Genomic DNA, 13,144 nt, shown 5'->3' with positions numbered 1-13,144 from the left:
GGTACTTCCTCTTTCTCCCTGACATCGGAGCCTTAAAGGCCTACTTTGGGGTGAGTTATAAGCATTAGAAAGGAAGATTTGGGCCTATCAACATGTTTATTTTTCCAGGTTGAAATGGCAGTTTTAAAACTGCACACACAGGATGCGGGGCTGTGGCATGTTCAACAGTGCTGTTTTAGAGGGATGCAGTGAGTGCTGCAGCCGCCTGCTAAGTGTAGTACTTTTTGCTAGGGATGTATATGTAAAATGAATCTACCAGTCAGGTATATGCCAATGTTACCATGTTTTAGGGAGCAAGCACTTTACCACTGGTTAACGGGGTAAAAGTACACAGTAGACCAATTTCTGGTGGTGGCTGTGCAAAAAAAGCCAGGTTCAGCAGGGAAGAAGAGGGGACGCAGTAATGCTTAGGCGCAAGAACCAAAAAAGGTTACAGAACTGTGATACCTGAAGAAGCATTGCATTCACATTGTCCAGCATCCTATGTTGAACTGGGCTACTGAAAAAGCCAATCTTTGCCCATGCCTCTCTGCAACTAGAGGCTTTTATCCTGAAAGACTTCCCTTCCAGTTGCTGTTGGTTCATTCAGGCTCAGTATTGATTTTCAATCCACATGTGGCTCTAAATCAGGCACCAGGGTTGAGGTTCACCTTCTTTCCCAAGATGTTGTTTGAATTCCATCTAAACAAATAACTTTTCCTTCCAATCTTTATTCATGCATTCAGGCTTTCTCGGCTGAAGAAACATCAAGAAACCTTGGTGTTTGGTTTCTTTTACGCTTTATCTCTACACAAGCTGGGATTTCTGTTCTAAAGACAAAATATTACCTTTACTGAAAATGATACCATCGAAGCTGGAGTGACAGCCACCTGCGCTAGATGAGTAACTTGCAGCATATGCCACTAATATACTTTATATGGGACAGAGCTTTCTTCCGGTTTCTGAGTACATTCCACCAGAACCACAGTAAATTTGGTGATTTTGTCTATAATTCTGCTTCTTAGATTGAATTGTAGAGCAGATATATGGACTACTCTCATGAGTTTTGCTGGTGCTACGCTTTTGAGGCTACCTTTGGCAACAAAATAACTTTGGCCAGCAGATTCTTAGAAAAACATTTGCTCAGGATACTCATGTGTTCCGAATAGGAGAAAGGAGGGATATAGGAGTATCTTCTTTCATAGACTGTTTCCCATTATCAAACTACTTCCAGTAGTTATGTCATGTGCAATACAATCATTTTAGAAGTTACTCCTAGGGTTTTCTAGGCAGGGTAAAAGCTGCAAGCTAAGGGATTTGATACTTGGAATTCTATCTGTCTGTCTGAGGTTGTGAATAATTCTGTCTTTCCTGCTTTTAACCCTGTGGCGTGCAGCTATTGTCCCTGAATGTGCAACGTGCTAGAGACTTCTAGCTGCAGATTCCTTACCTTTAGTATTTCCAGGCCACAGCTTTGAATCCAGAACTTTTGCTGAGCAATACCCTTGCGTGTGCCATCGGGTGGCATTGTTCGGATCTGCGTGGTGTCGTTGGAGCAACCTGTGACATCATGGTCCCCTATAGAGGCACCGCCCAAGTTTTAAGCATAGATCCGGAACAGTGCTACCTTCTGTCTTTTTTGTCAGGCCTTTTTCGACCTTTTTTGTTTAGATTTTTTGTTTCTGTGCGAGGATGACCTCGAGAAAGACCATATTCACGCCGTGTGGCGCCTGCCATTGCACCAAGTCTGTGACAGATCCACACCAGGTATGTTTATGGTGTCTCGAGCGTGACCACGATTCAAAGTCATGCTCGGACTGCTGGGCCATGTCTCTGAAAGCTTTAAGGGATCAGTCCCTGAAGTTCATGGTGGTCCGGCAGTCAACATCGGCGTGCGCGACTCCTCGGATTTCACTGTTCCAGTCGGGGAGAAGGTCGTGGGACCGCTCCAGGAGCTCGAAGTCCTGTTTGTCCCACTCAAGGTCCTCCAGGCACTCGGGAAGAGGCACAAGAAAAAGAAGTCCAAGCAGACTTCAACTTGCCCGTCTGTCAACAAGGCGATTCGGAAACATCGACGTTCCTAGCACGGTTCAGCGAAACCGATGTCAGGGCTGACTCTGCTCCTTCCTCCCTTTCCAGAAGCCTGAGCGACCCCAGCTCAACTTAGAGTTTTTTGAGGCCATGCGCCTCATGTTTGAGTGAGCAGTCCCCGCTGGATTCAGAACGATGCCGGGCTCACACAGTCAGCCTTCTCTGGCGCGGATTCTGATGTCGAAGCTCCCAGCGCCACCGGCACCCACTGTTGGCGCAAGATGCATTCTAATCACTGATAAGCCGGAACGGCATCGCACGACGCCAGTTTCGGCGCCAACAGCATCCACAGGTATCAGATCAATGTCTGAGCATGTTCGTGAACAGCCAGGCACTGGTGAAGAATGGGAGGGGTCTTTGGAACTTCTAGAGACCCCCATGGAACCATTGGACTGGTATGAGGAACTAGGAGAGGCCAGTGGACTGACACCTCTCCAGATACTGGCATGCTCTCTCCTCCTATGGTGGCTACGGGGGAGGGTGCTTCATATGCAATGGTGGTGCATAGGGCAGCTGAGGTCCTGGACCTAGAGCTGCCTACGGTGTCAGTCAGGACTAACCTCTTGACAGAGGTGCTTCAGCTGGGGACTTCCAAATTGGAACTGATGTTACCCTTTAATGAAGCTCTCACTGATGTCCTGCTGGGGACGTGGTCCAAACCCAGCAAAGGGTCTCCTGTAAATAGGACAATCGGCCGCTGCCATCGCCCTGCTCTGGGTGACCCAAGTTTCCTCACCCAACACCCTACCCCAGACAGGTTATTAGTCCAAGCATCTGCACACCATGGTGCCTTCCCTTCCACACCCCCAGATAGGGAATCCAAGAGGCTGGATCAGCTTGGGAAGAAGATGATTTCTTCCATCAGCCTGGCATTGAGGTCGGTAAACACCTCATGCCTATTGGGCCAATTATTTCACACTTTGTGGGATTCGGTGGCGCAGGTGCTGCCTCAGGTCCCAGAGGACGTGCGTGCCATTCTTTCCCAAGCAGTTAAGGGCGGGAGAGATGCAGCAAAGTTTACAATCAGGTGTGGTTTGGACATGACTGACTCGCTGGGTAGAGCAATTTCGATAACTGTGGCCCTTCGACGCCATGCCTGGCTTTGTACATCCAGGCAAACCTCATGGACTTGCCCTTCAATGGGTCCCGCCTATTCCTCCAAGAGCCCTACATACAGCATTCAAGCCCTCCTAGTGTGATTCTGCATGACCATGTACATCTAGTTAGAGGGAGGATTCAATTTCACCTCCCTCACTGGCGGTCCATAACATTGAACAAATGGATCTTGCAGATCATACAGAAGGGCTATTCCCTCCCCTTCCAGCCTTTCCCTCCGCCAATGCCTCCCTCAAAAGAGCGGCTGATGGATGATCACTTGGTTTTGCTCTGCGAGGAAATTACGGCTCTCTAGGCCAAGGGAGTCATAGAAAGGGCCCCAATATGAGAAGTAGGCAGTGGTTGTTATTCCTGCTTCTTTCTGATACCCAAAAAGAACAAGGGTATCAGAAGGTAGCAGGAAATTCTGGATTTGCAGGACATCAGTCTCTTCCTCAAAAATGAGAGATTCAAAATGCTCACTTTGGCTCAGGTCTTGTCTGCCCTAGACCAAGGAGACTAGATGGTAGCGTTGGACTTGTAGGCTGCGTATTTCAGTATCTCCATACTACCTGCCCACAGGCGCTACTTGCGATTCAAGGTAGGCCATGAGCACTTTCAGTTTACCGTGCTACCCTTCGGCCTTACCAGTGCCCCTCGGGTGTTCACCAAGGTGATGGCGGTGGTCGCAGCTCATTTGTGCAGGCTAGGGGTTTCAGTCTTCCCCTAACTCGATGACTGGCTGTTGAAGGCTCCTTCGCCCCAGACTGTCATCACCCACCTTCAGACTACCATGAACCTCCTACATTCACTGGGGTTGGCTATATACATGCGGAAGTCCCACCTGACTCCCTCTCAAATGCTCCCTTTGCTGGACACTGCAGTTTCAGGCCTATCCTCTTGAGCAGGGAGTCCAGGATATTCAGGTCATGATTCTGGTGTTTCGGCCTCTATCTTGGATTTCGGTGAGACAGACTCTAAGGGTGCTGAGCATAATGGCTTCCTGCATCCTGTTATTAAAACATGCCAGATGGCATATGAGGGCTCTGCAGTGGGACCTAAAGTTCCAGTGGGCACAGCATCAGGGAAATCCCACCGACATGGTTCAGATCTCAGAGGGAACTGCAAAAGATCTGCAGTGATAGTTAGTGAACCACGAATGGCTCAGAGGCAGACTCCTCTCCCTTCCCCAACCAGAGTTTACAGTAGTGACAGATGCATCACTTCTGGGATGAGGCGGCCATCTGGGAGAGGTGGAAATCAGAGGCCTATGGTCTCCGGCAGAATCCAGACTCCACATCAAGTTACTGGAGCAACGGGCGATCCAACTAGCATTGAAGGAATATCTTCCAGTTGTCAAAGGGCGGTGTGGGGTCGTGGACCCTTTGTCAAGAGGACCTGCGTCTCTGGACATGGCTGGAACAGCAGGACATAACCCTGGTAGTTCAACACCTGACAGGTTCTCTGAAGGCCAGGACAGACAAACTCAGCCATCGAAGCATAGTGGATTACGAGTGGCATCTCCATCCCAAGGTGGCACAAGGACTCTTTCAACAGTATGGAGAGCCTTGTTTGGATCTGTTCGCCTCTGCAGAGAATGCACAATGTCAGCAGTATTGCACTTTGGAGTTTTCCAATGCGGGACGAGTGGAGCTCAGGCCTCCTGTACTCCTTTCCTCCCTTACCACTTCTGCCCAGAGTTCTCAAGAAGATCAGGAACAACCAGGCTCAAATAATCCTGGTGGCTCCGGACTGGGCACGGAGAGTCTGGTGTCCCGAGCTTCTGAAAATGAGCATCGATCCTCCGATCAGGCTGCCCCTTTGGGAAGATCTTCTGACACAGCAGCAAGGGAATGTTCTCCACTTGAACCTGTCAACTCTGCACCTTCATGCGTGGAGATTGAGCGGCAGCAGTCGACAGCCTTTGACCTTCCTCACGAAGTCTGTAAAGTTATTCTGGCGGCCAGGCATCCCTTAACCAAGACAGTGTACGCCTGCCCCTTTGTAAATTATTGTACAGAAAGATATATTGATCCTCTTTCTGCTTCTCTCTTTGACATTCTTTTCTTTATCTTGTCCCTTGCTCAGCTGGGCGCTGCATTGGGCACTCTCTAAGGATATCTTCCTGCCTTATCAGCTTTTCTTCGCTGCCCGATCAGCCTTCATTATTCAATTCTATTATAAATAGATTCCTTAAAGGGCTTGTACATATGTTTTCTCCTATGCCCATTGTCATGCCTCAGTGGGGCTTAAATCTTGTTCTCACCTATCTTATGTGTGCTCCCTTTGAGCCTTTACACAATTGTCCCCTCTGGCTGCTTACCATCAAGGTGGGTGAGTGAGATGCAGGCTCTCTCATCAAAACCTCTGTATCTCACCATGTTTTTGGACAGGGTAGTGTTTCACACTCATGCCTTTTTCCTCCCAAAGGTGGTGACCCCATTTTACCTGGGTCAGAACATCACCCTGCCCACTTTCTTTGTTCCTCCTCATCCCTCTGCGGAAGAGGAGCGACTTAATCAACTGGACCCAAAAAGTGCGTTGTCGTTCTACCTTGACAGTACGAAAGAGTTTCAGGTGAATAACCAACTCTTTGTAGGGTACGCGGGAGCAAAGAAAGGTCGAGCAGTGCAGAAACGAACCATTTCACGCTGGGTAATTCTCTGCATAAAAACCTGCTACGCTCTGGCCAAGAAGCAGCCTCCTGAGGGCTGGAAGGCCCATTCAACCAGGGGCACAGCTGCTACTTTGGCGTTAGCAAGAGGTGTACCAGTCCTGGACATCTGTCAGGCTGAAACGTGGCCGTCTCTGCACACGTTTGCCAAACACTACTGCCTGGACAGTCAGGACCGCAGAGATGGGCACTTTGCCCATCGGTCCTGCAGGACTTTTTAGTTTGATGACAATTTGTCCACAGCCCACTGCCAGGAGGTTATGGCTCGTGCATCTATTCTAAAGGTAAGGAATGTGCAGCTAGAAGTCTGTCAGATGAACAAGTTACTTACCTTCGGTAACGCATTATCTGGTAGAGACTTTATCTAGCTGCAGATTCCTTACACCCACCCAAGCCTCCTTGCTCTGCGGACTAATTTCCTAGGGTTAGGGGTTGTCCCTTTGAGGGCCCTAGTTTTTTCACACAGACAAAACTGTTGATTCTTTCCATGGCTCTGTGCTTCTGGTGTGAAAGCTTATGGAAAAATACTGACGTACGCGCGCCTGGGTGGTGACTTTATAGGCGACTGTGACGTCACAGATGGCTGTAATGACGCCACACTAATCTGAACGATGCCACCCGATGGCACGCTCAACTGTGTTGCTCAGCAAAAGTTCTGGACTCCAAGCTGATACCTGGAAATTCTAAAGGTAAGGAATCTGCAGCTACATAGTCTCTACCAGATTATGCGTTACCGAAGGTAAGTAACTTGTTCGTCAGTCACAGAAAGGAAGTGGAGCTGCAGAGGTCAGTACATTATAACTGCACCAACTGTTGACATGCTGTATACATATATCATATTCCACGTGCCCCTTCGAATGCTGTGGCCTAGGGCAGCACACAGAAGCCACAAGCAGCTCCTGTCACCCAGCCACACTGTGGCAGCTCAGCATGGCACTAATTCTGTTGCTTGTCATGTGGCACAGGTTACTGAGCCGTGTCTCATGGTGAACAGTGGGGAGCATACACCAAGCAGAGTCTCACACTTAGGATTTCACGCTTAACCATTGAACCTGGTAAGCTATAGAAGGAGTGTGCCCTAGAGCTGATTCATCTTGTATTGTGAGATAGGTTAAGAACTAGAAATATATGCCTACCTTCCTGTAACTCGATCAGAGCTTTTCTAAGAAGTGACTATGGGCCTCATTATGACCCTGGCGGGCGGCGGAGGCCACCCGCCAGAATCCCGCCCTCCATTATACCGCTCTGGGTATTATGAGTTTTTCCCTGGGCTGGCGGGCGGTCTCCAAAAGACCGCCCGCCAGCCCAGGGAAAAACTCCCTTCCCACGAGGATGCCGGCTCGTAATCGAGCCGGCGGAGTGGGAAGGTGCGACGGGTGCAGTGGCACCCGTCGCGTATTTCAGTGTCTGCAAGGCAGACACTGAAATACTTTGCGGGGCCCTCTTACGGGGGCCCCTGCTGTGCCCATGCCATTGGCACGGCAGGGGCCCCCAGGGGCTCCGCGACCCCCCCTACCGCCATCCTGTTCATGGCGGCTTTCCCGCCATGAACAGGATGGCGGTAGGGGGGGTCAGAATCCCCTCGGCGGCGCAGCAAGCTGCGCCGCCTTGGAGGATTCTAAGGGGCAGTGGAAAACCGGCGGGAGACCGCCGGTTTTCCCGTTCTCACCGCGGCCAAAGCGCCGCGGTCAGAATGACCAAGGGAGCACCGCCGGCCTGTCGGCGGTGCTCCCGCCCCCGTTGGCCCTGGCGGTAGAGAACCGCCAGGGTCAGAATGAGGGCCTATATTCGCTGTCACAAACTTTGAGATAGAGTTGTCTGTTTATGTACCACGTGACAACAATATCCTCAGTTAGATCCTCTCCTCTCATACTTTTTCTTCTGGTAAGACTTCCCCTTCCATCCAGTCTGTTGTTCAGACTTCCCATGATATGTGCAATTGTGGTACTTTCTGCTAGTAAAGCAGTTTACAAAAACAAATCTAAAAATACACATGCTTAAAACAATGCTCACTCAGGTTTTGTTTTTGAATTTGCAGAGATATACTTAGTTCACAGTTGCTGGGACAATAACCTTGCCTGTGCCCCCATGATTACTTAATCAAGATTGCTCATATAACCTGGTATTCTTCATACTTAGTGGGTCTGCTCTTATTGCTTCGTACTAAATCGGGTCATTAAATTGTATGATTCACTTACTCTCTGTGTGAAGCCTACTTTAGGAGGAATTGTGTTAGGGTGTTTTATCGAATTGAACATATTGGCTTCCATTTGTATAGGGAATGGTGATGCCTTCAGCTGTTAGGATTCATGGAGAACAGAGGTAACAAGCACACTTGACCGTCTTTTAAATTGATCTGGAAGCGTCAGAAAATCCTGGAAAAGTGCCAGAGATATATAATTGGAGGCAAGAAGGAACCAGGCCGGATAGGGATATCTAGTAAGGTCCACCTTCCTTGGAAACACTGAGGTGACATTTTAAAGGATGCTTACTCTAGGTCAGAGGTGTCCATCGTCGATCTACAAGGGATGATGGGGTAGTACTGGATTTTTAGGATAACCACTGACTACGTAAATGATTCCCATTCAGAGTATTTTGTTTAAATATATCCCTTGTGGCTAATCCTGAAAATCAGTCATGGCCCTGACCATGGATCAGTGCTGGACATCTGTAGTCTGGTCACATGTTCATTTAAGGACTTTCTTACCTGAAAGCACTTTATGTTTTTGCTAATAACACAATATTTTTTCAATGCAGGTGACTATCTGTATTTCAGCCACTGCATATCAGCACTGATTTCTTTCTTCTTTCCTCCAGGTGAAACCAACAGAGAAGTCCATCTGTTTTGGAGCTCTCCTCTTTCTCTACACTGGGGAATTTTTCCTGAACATCAAGTTCCATGACGACAACTCAAGCAGGGAGCTGCCCTTGTCTTGGTTCTGCCTGCCGAGTGTTCACATTCGAGCTATGGATCCTGTTGCTGCCTTTTAAAATCTAATATTAGATCTATTAATATTTCTAATTCCATCACAAATGTGAGCCAGCCTAACCAGATGTATTATGAATTTTAGACCCTTCAACGTGAGTCTGGGCTGACGTCACAGGTTATGGAGAGTTTTGAAGGTGCCACTGACTTAACTCCATGGTCTAAATGGAATTCTGTTCTGTATGTAGGGCTCTCGGAGGAATAGGGGAAAGATATATATATATATATATATATATATATATATATATATATATTTTTTTTTTTCTTTTTTCTTTCTCTTCACCATCTCCTGGCGCTCTGCCCCCAGTACAAACAAAGTGATCAACATGTCCACAAATTGCAAAGAATGATGGTACACTTTGAAAAGTACACATTCTACTAAACGACAGCTCCATTGGCTAATCCGTTGAGCCTGATGGGCATGGTTAAATGTGGTCAGTGAAAAAATGCGAGTCATCTGTTCTGAGGTTCGGTGCTTTTAGACAAGTGCAGTCATTTATTTGCTGGACTACGATTTTAAGTGCTCCTTCTCAATAGATTGTGTTTTAGTTGATTCTAATTTTTGTGAATGTCTAAGGATATTTGGTTTAGATCAAATTCCAACTAGTACCACAAAAAGCATTTTAGTAGCTGTGATTTGCTAGAGGTACTATATTCGAAGTTTTGTTAAGTACACAGTATGGTAGCTTAAGGGCACATTAGTACCAAGAGGCAGGTAAAAGGAGAGAGGGGCCGGGCTAGGGAAATATTGAGTGTCCTGGAAGGGGAGGATACAGTTACTCAGCCACCATCTTGGTTCATCGCTGCTCCTGCAACATGACCCAATTCTGCTTGAGAATGACATTTGGGCTTACACCCAGCCAGGCAAAGCCTGAAATGCTTCAAATATTGTAAAGAAAACACCCAATGGTACTGCATCACTAGCTCTTCATTGTATAGCAATGGTTTTGTGGCTGGGCGTAACCGCCTTGGTTTCTAAGACTATTACTTTTAAATATCACATTGTGTACCTAAGTATTGGGGTCGTTATCAGAATATTCATGGTGAAGAGTAATTGACAGGATTCTCCATCTTTTATTTTAGGGCGCTAGTGAAAACATTTAGGGTAAAATTCACAAGTCTGTGGAAATGCATAATTTGTTAACTGGGAGTTTTTTTGTTTGATTGGCTGGGGGTAACTGCATGTGGGTTATATTTCCAGTTAATTTTTTTCTACCTGAAAGTATGCATATTTGGTTTACCACCAAATGCAGAATGGGAGAGCTACACCACTGCTCTAACGCCTCCTATTTTAGATAAAGCACCGTGTTTACCTGCAGGATACATAGATGCAAAAGGGCTTAACATTCAGTTTACCTCCCTCTTTACTGTGACCATGACACCAAAACGAGGAGAAAATAACTTATCATGGCCAATACATTATTTTTCTAATCCTCATTGTTTTTAAATCGACCAGCCTTTAGTGATAGGACTCTGCTAAGTCTATGACCCCAGTTCCTCGATCTTCAAATAATCACTATTCCCTTTGTTAGTTATGCAAACGTTTTAATATGTGAACATGACATTATGGGGAGGATAGCTTCATGATAAGTTAAGGATTGAGGGGAAAATGCAAATCAGATACTAAAAATCAGTCTTCTAAAGACATGCAAATCTACCTAGATTCGTCTTTTGGTTGACCCACAACTTCTCAGACCTCAATTGTCTTGTCCTCCACCCTTCGTCTAACTTGCTTCAGAGCTTGTTTTTACTTTCATGTCCTGCTGAGCCTAGGCAAACATGCTGTGTGTAATGGGCTAGGTCCTAACCACACTCGAGTTGTTGGACTTTCCCTTTTAACGTGACCCGCCTGCTCCAATTGAAGGCTTTGCCTTTTCAGTTGCATGATCCACAACGTGGACGGTGATGTAGAAATCGTACCATTGTTTTAGAATACCAGCCCCAGACCTCAGAACCATCTGCAGGAACCGTATGCACCTTGGAATCCGCAGTCTATTACTGATGCATTTTGTGGAGCTCTTTTGGCCTGGTTCTTGGTAGGATTGCCTTGACTTATGTTCTCGAAAGTGTTACCATCAGAAGCAACCCTACTTGCTTATGCCCAAACGTATGGATGTTTCGGGTGTCCGTAGCAGCTAAGAGCTCTGTTGGCGGATCAAAGTGTTGGCTTGTTGCTTCCATCAACATAGGCTACGTGCCAATTAAGCATTAAGAGTTAACTGCATAATATCAGCAGGCTAGCACCAAGTGTTGACCTAAGAAAGCCTCCAACTCTACAGCTGTAAATCTCTATGGCAACTTAGTTCATAGATCTTATTTAAAAAAAAACAAAAAAACTTTCTGTTTAGCAAGAAATTGTTCAAAGTCCTGCTCTGGGTGGTTCAATGTTGGCAGCCTGTTGTGATAGCTCTCTCTTTTGTTTTACTGTGGGGCGGGTAAAGCTAACCTTTGAGAGGTGCAGCATATGGCCTACTGTAATTGTTATTGTGGTTGTAGCCAATTACACTGTGCATCTGGTTAATGTGTTGTGTTTTAACGAAGTAAATAAAGGATATTATCACCCTCGGACTTGCCGTGGCGTCTCCTGTTGATTTTTGTTTGCGTCATCGCACAGTGAAATATCGCTCGCCATCTGTAAGCACCACCATAGAACATTCAGCTAAATGTAAACCACGTGATGTACCTCTGTGCTGCACCAGTGGTCCTCCCGGAGACCTTTGAATGGCAGGTGAAATAAAAGCATCGGATCCAGCGAGCATGCCATTTCCTCGAACATTGTTAACGTAATTGACACCCTCGTGCCACATTTCACAGACATGTTTATGCCTTCTTTATGCAATTCAAACGAAACAATACACATAAAAACACACACACTAAAAAGAAACGGATGCTGCCAACTTCTGTCAAAGTTCCAGCCTACTCCCAAGCACACTCCTGGAATAATAATATAGCATGTCACACAACAACTTGAGTTCGTCATAAAGACCCAATAGGCTTCAAGATTGATAGTCTGGATTCACCCTATCCAAAGACATGACAACTACACTCGTAGACACGATGGAACAGCTAAATACTCCTCAGCTTGTCAACAACGTATGACTCAGTGGAGCAACTGCTTATTCTGATTTGCATGGCGTAGTCGGTCATAGTGATGGGAAGGGAACTGAAATGGACATGAGCCTTCCACTCTAGTGTCAGACAGCATTTCATAAGTTAATTTCATACTTTGTCATATAGGAAAGTCAACTATGTAATCCGCTCTTCATCAAAGCTAGCACAGCTGTTATTGTAAATGCATATGCATAAAAAAGTGGAACCATACCTCCCAAAAAGCAACTTCAGAACTGCTGCACAAACCCTCATATTCTTGCATCTGACTAGTGGGAGTGTCCTGCTCCATGACCCCCACATTCTTCTCTGGCCCCACCTTAAGGGCATCCTATATCCTACCTCCTAAAGCTTGAAGAAAAATGACCTAATTACTGCCACTGGCTCTATTTGCTGGCCTACACCATCTTCATATCCAGCTGCAATGTGTACAGAGCCATAAAATCATAGTCCATCATGGCCAGCACCCCCGCATATCTGGCTGACAAACTCACCATCTCTGGTAGCTCTCTGCACACTCGCATCTAGAAGACCATCAGACTGGAGTCAAAGAAGTACCAAAAAGAAAAGCAAGGCAACAGGTATTCTCCATACATGAACCCAGGATCTGTAACAACATCCCAGAAGCCACTAGGACTGCCTCAGCCTGGCCCCAATTTAGGAACGAGCTGAAGATGCACCTCTTTAAAGAACACTAAATCACGGTGCAGTCTCTCCTCCCAGAAGCAAGCTCCCTTTCTAAACACTTGTTGACTCTATCTTTGAATCTGGCACTGTACGGCTATCTTTTAGCTAGGCTTGCAGTATACAAAGTTCACATACGCACATGTATACATCCCTTAGACCGCTTAAGCAGGTAATATCACAACTTCGACTGCAGTTCCAGATGTACCCTGGTGCTAAACAAATACTCCTCAGTGGCAAAAGTAGAGTACCAAGTATCACTGAAAGAAATAACTGAATGACTAATTCAGATCTACTCCTATATGAAGGAATTTGTACGCTTTCGAAGTTAAGCCTCGTAGTGACAATGGATCATCAAGTGACAATCCTAAAAGCATGAGGTTTTATCTTAACTGGATTACTGTGATATAATCTGTTTCTTCACTTTCACACATATAAGTGACTTCCCCTCATGTGCCACTCTCAGCTTAACCAGTAAAGGGCTCTGATGCTTTGATGTGCCTCGTTGTCAGTCTTTACTTCTGTAA

General features: G+C 46.5%; 1 protein-coding gene across 1 annotated transcript in view; it reads left to right on the top strand.

Annotated features, from left to right (window-relative positions):
* Positions 1-11,393, top strand: part of TRAPPC9 (trafficking protein particle complex subunit 9) — a 2,294,541-nt gene extending 2,283,148 nt beyond the window's left edge. The window contains exon 23 of the mRNA XM_069220801.1: positions 8,657-11,393. Within this exon, the coding sequence (XP_069076902.1) occupies positions 8,657-8,830 (174 nt within the window). The 3' untranslated portion in view covers positions 8,831-11,393. The remainder of the gene's footprint in view (positions 1-8,656) is intronic.
* The last annotated feature ends 1,751 nt before the right edge of the window (positions 11,394-13,144 follow it).

This window comes from Pleurodeles waltl, chromosome 2_2 (genome assembly GCF_031143425.1).
Source record: "Pleurodeles waltl isolate 20211129_DDA chromosome 2_2, aPleWal1.hap1.20221129, whole genome shotgun sequence".
NCBI classification, from domain to species: Eukaryota; Metazoa; Chordata; class Amphibia; order Caudata; family Salamandridae; genus Pleurodeles; species Pleurodeles waltl.
This window is presented reverse-complemented; position numbering and strand designations above follow the sequence as displayed.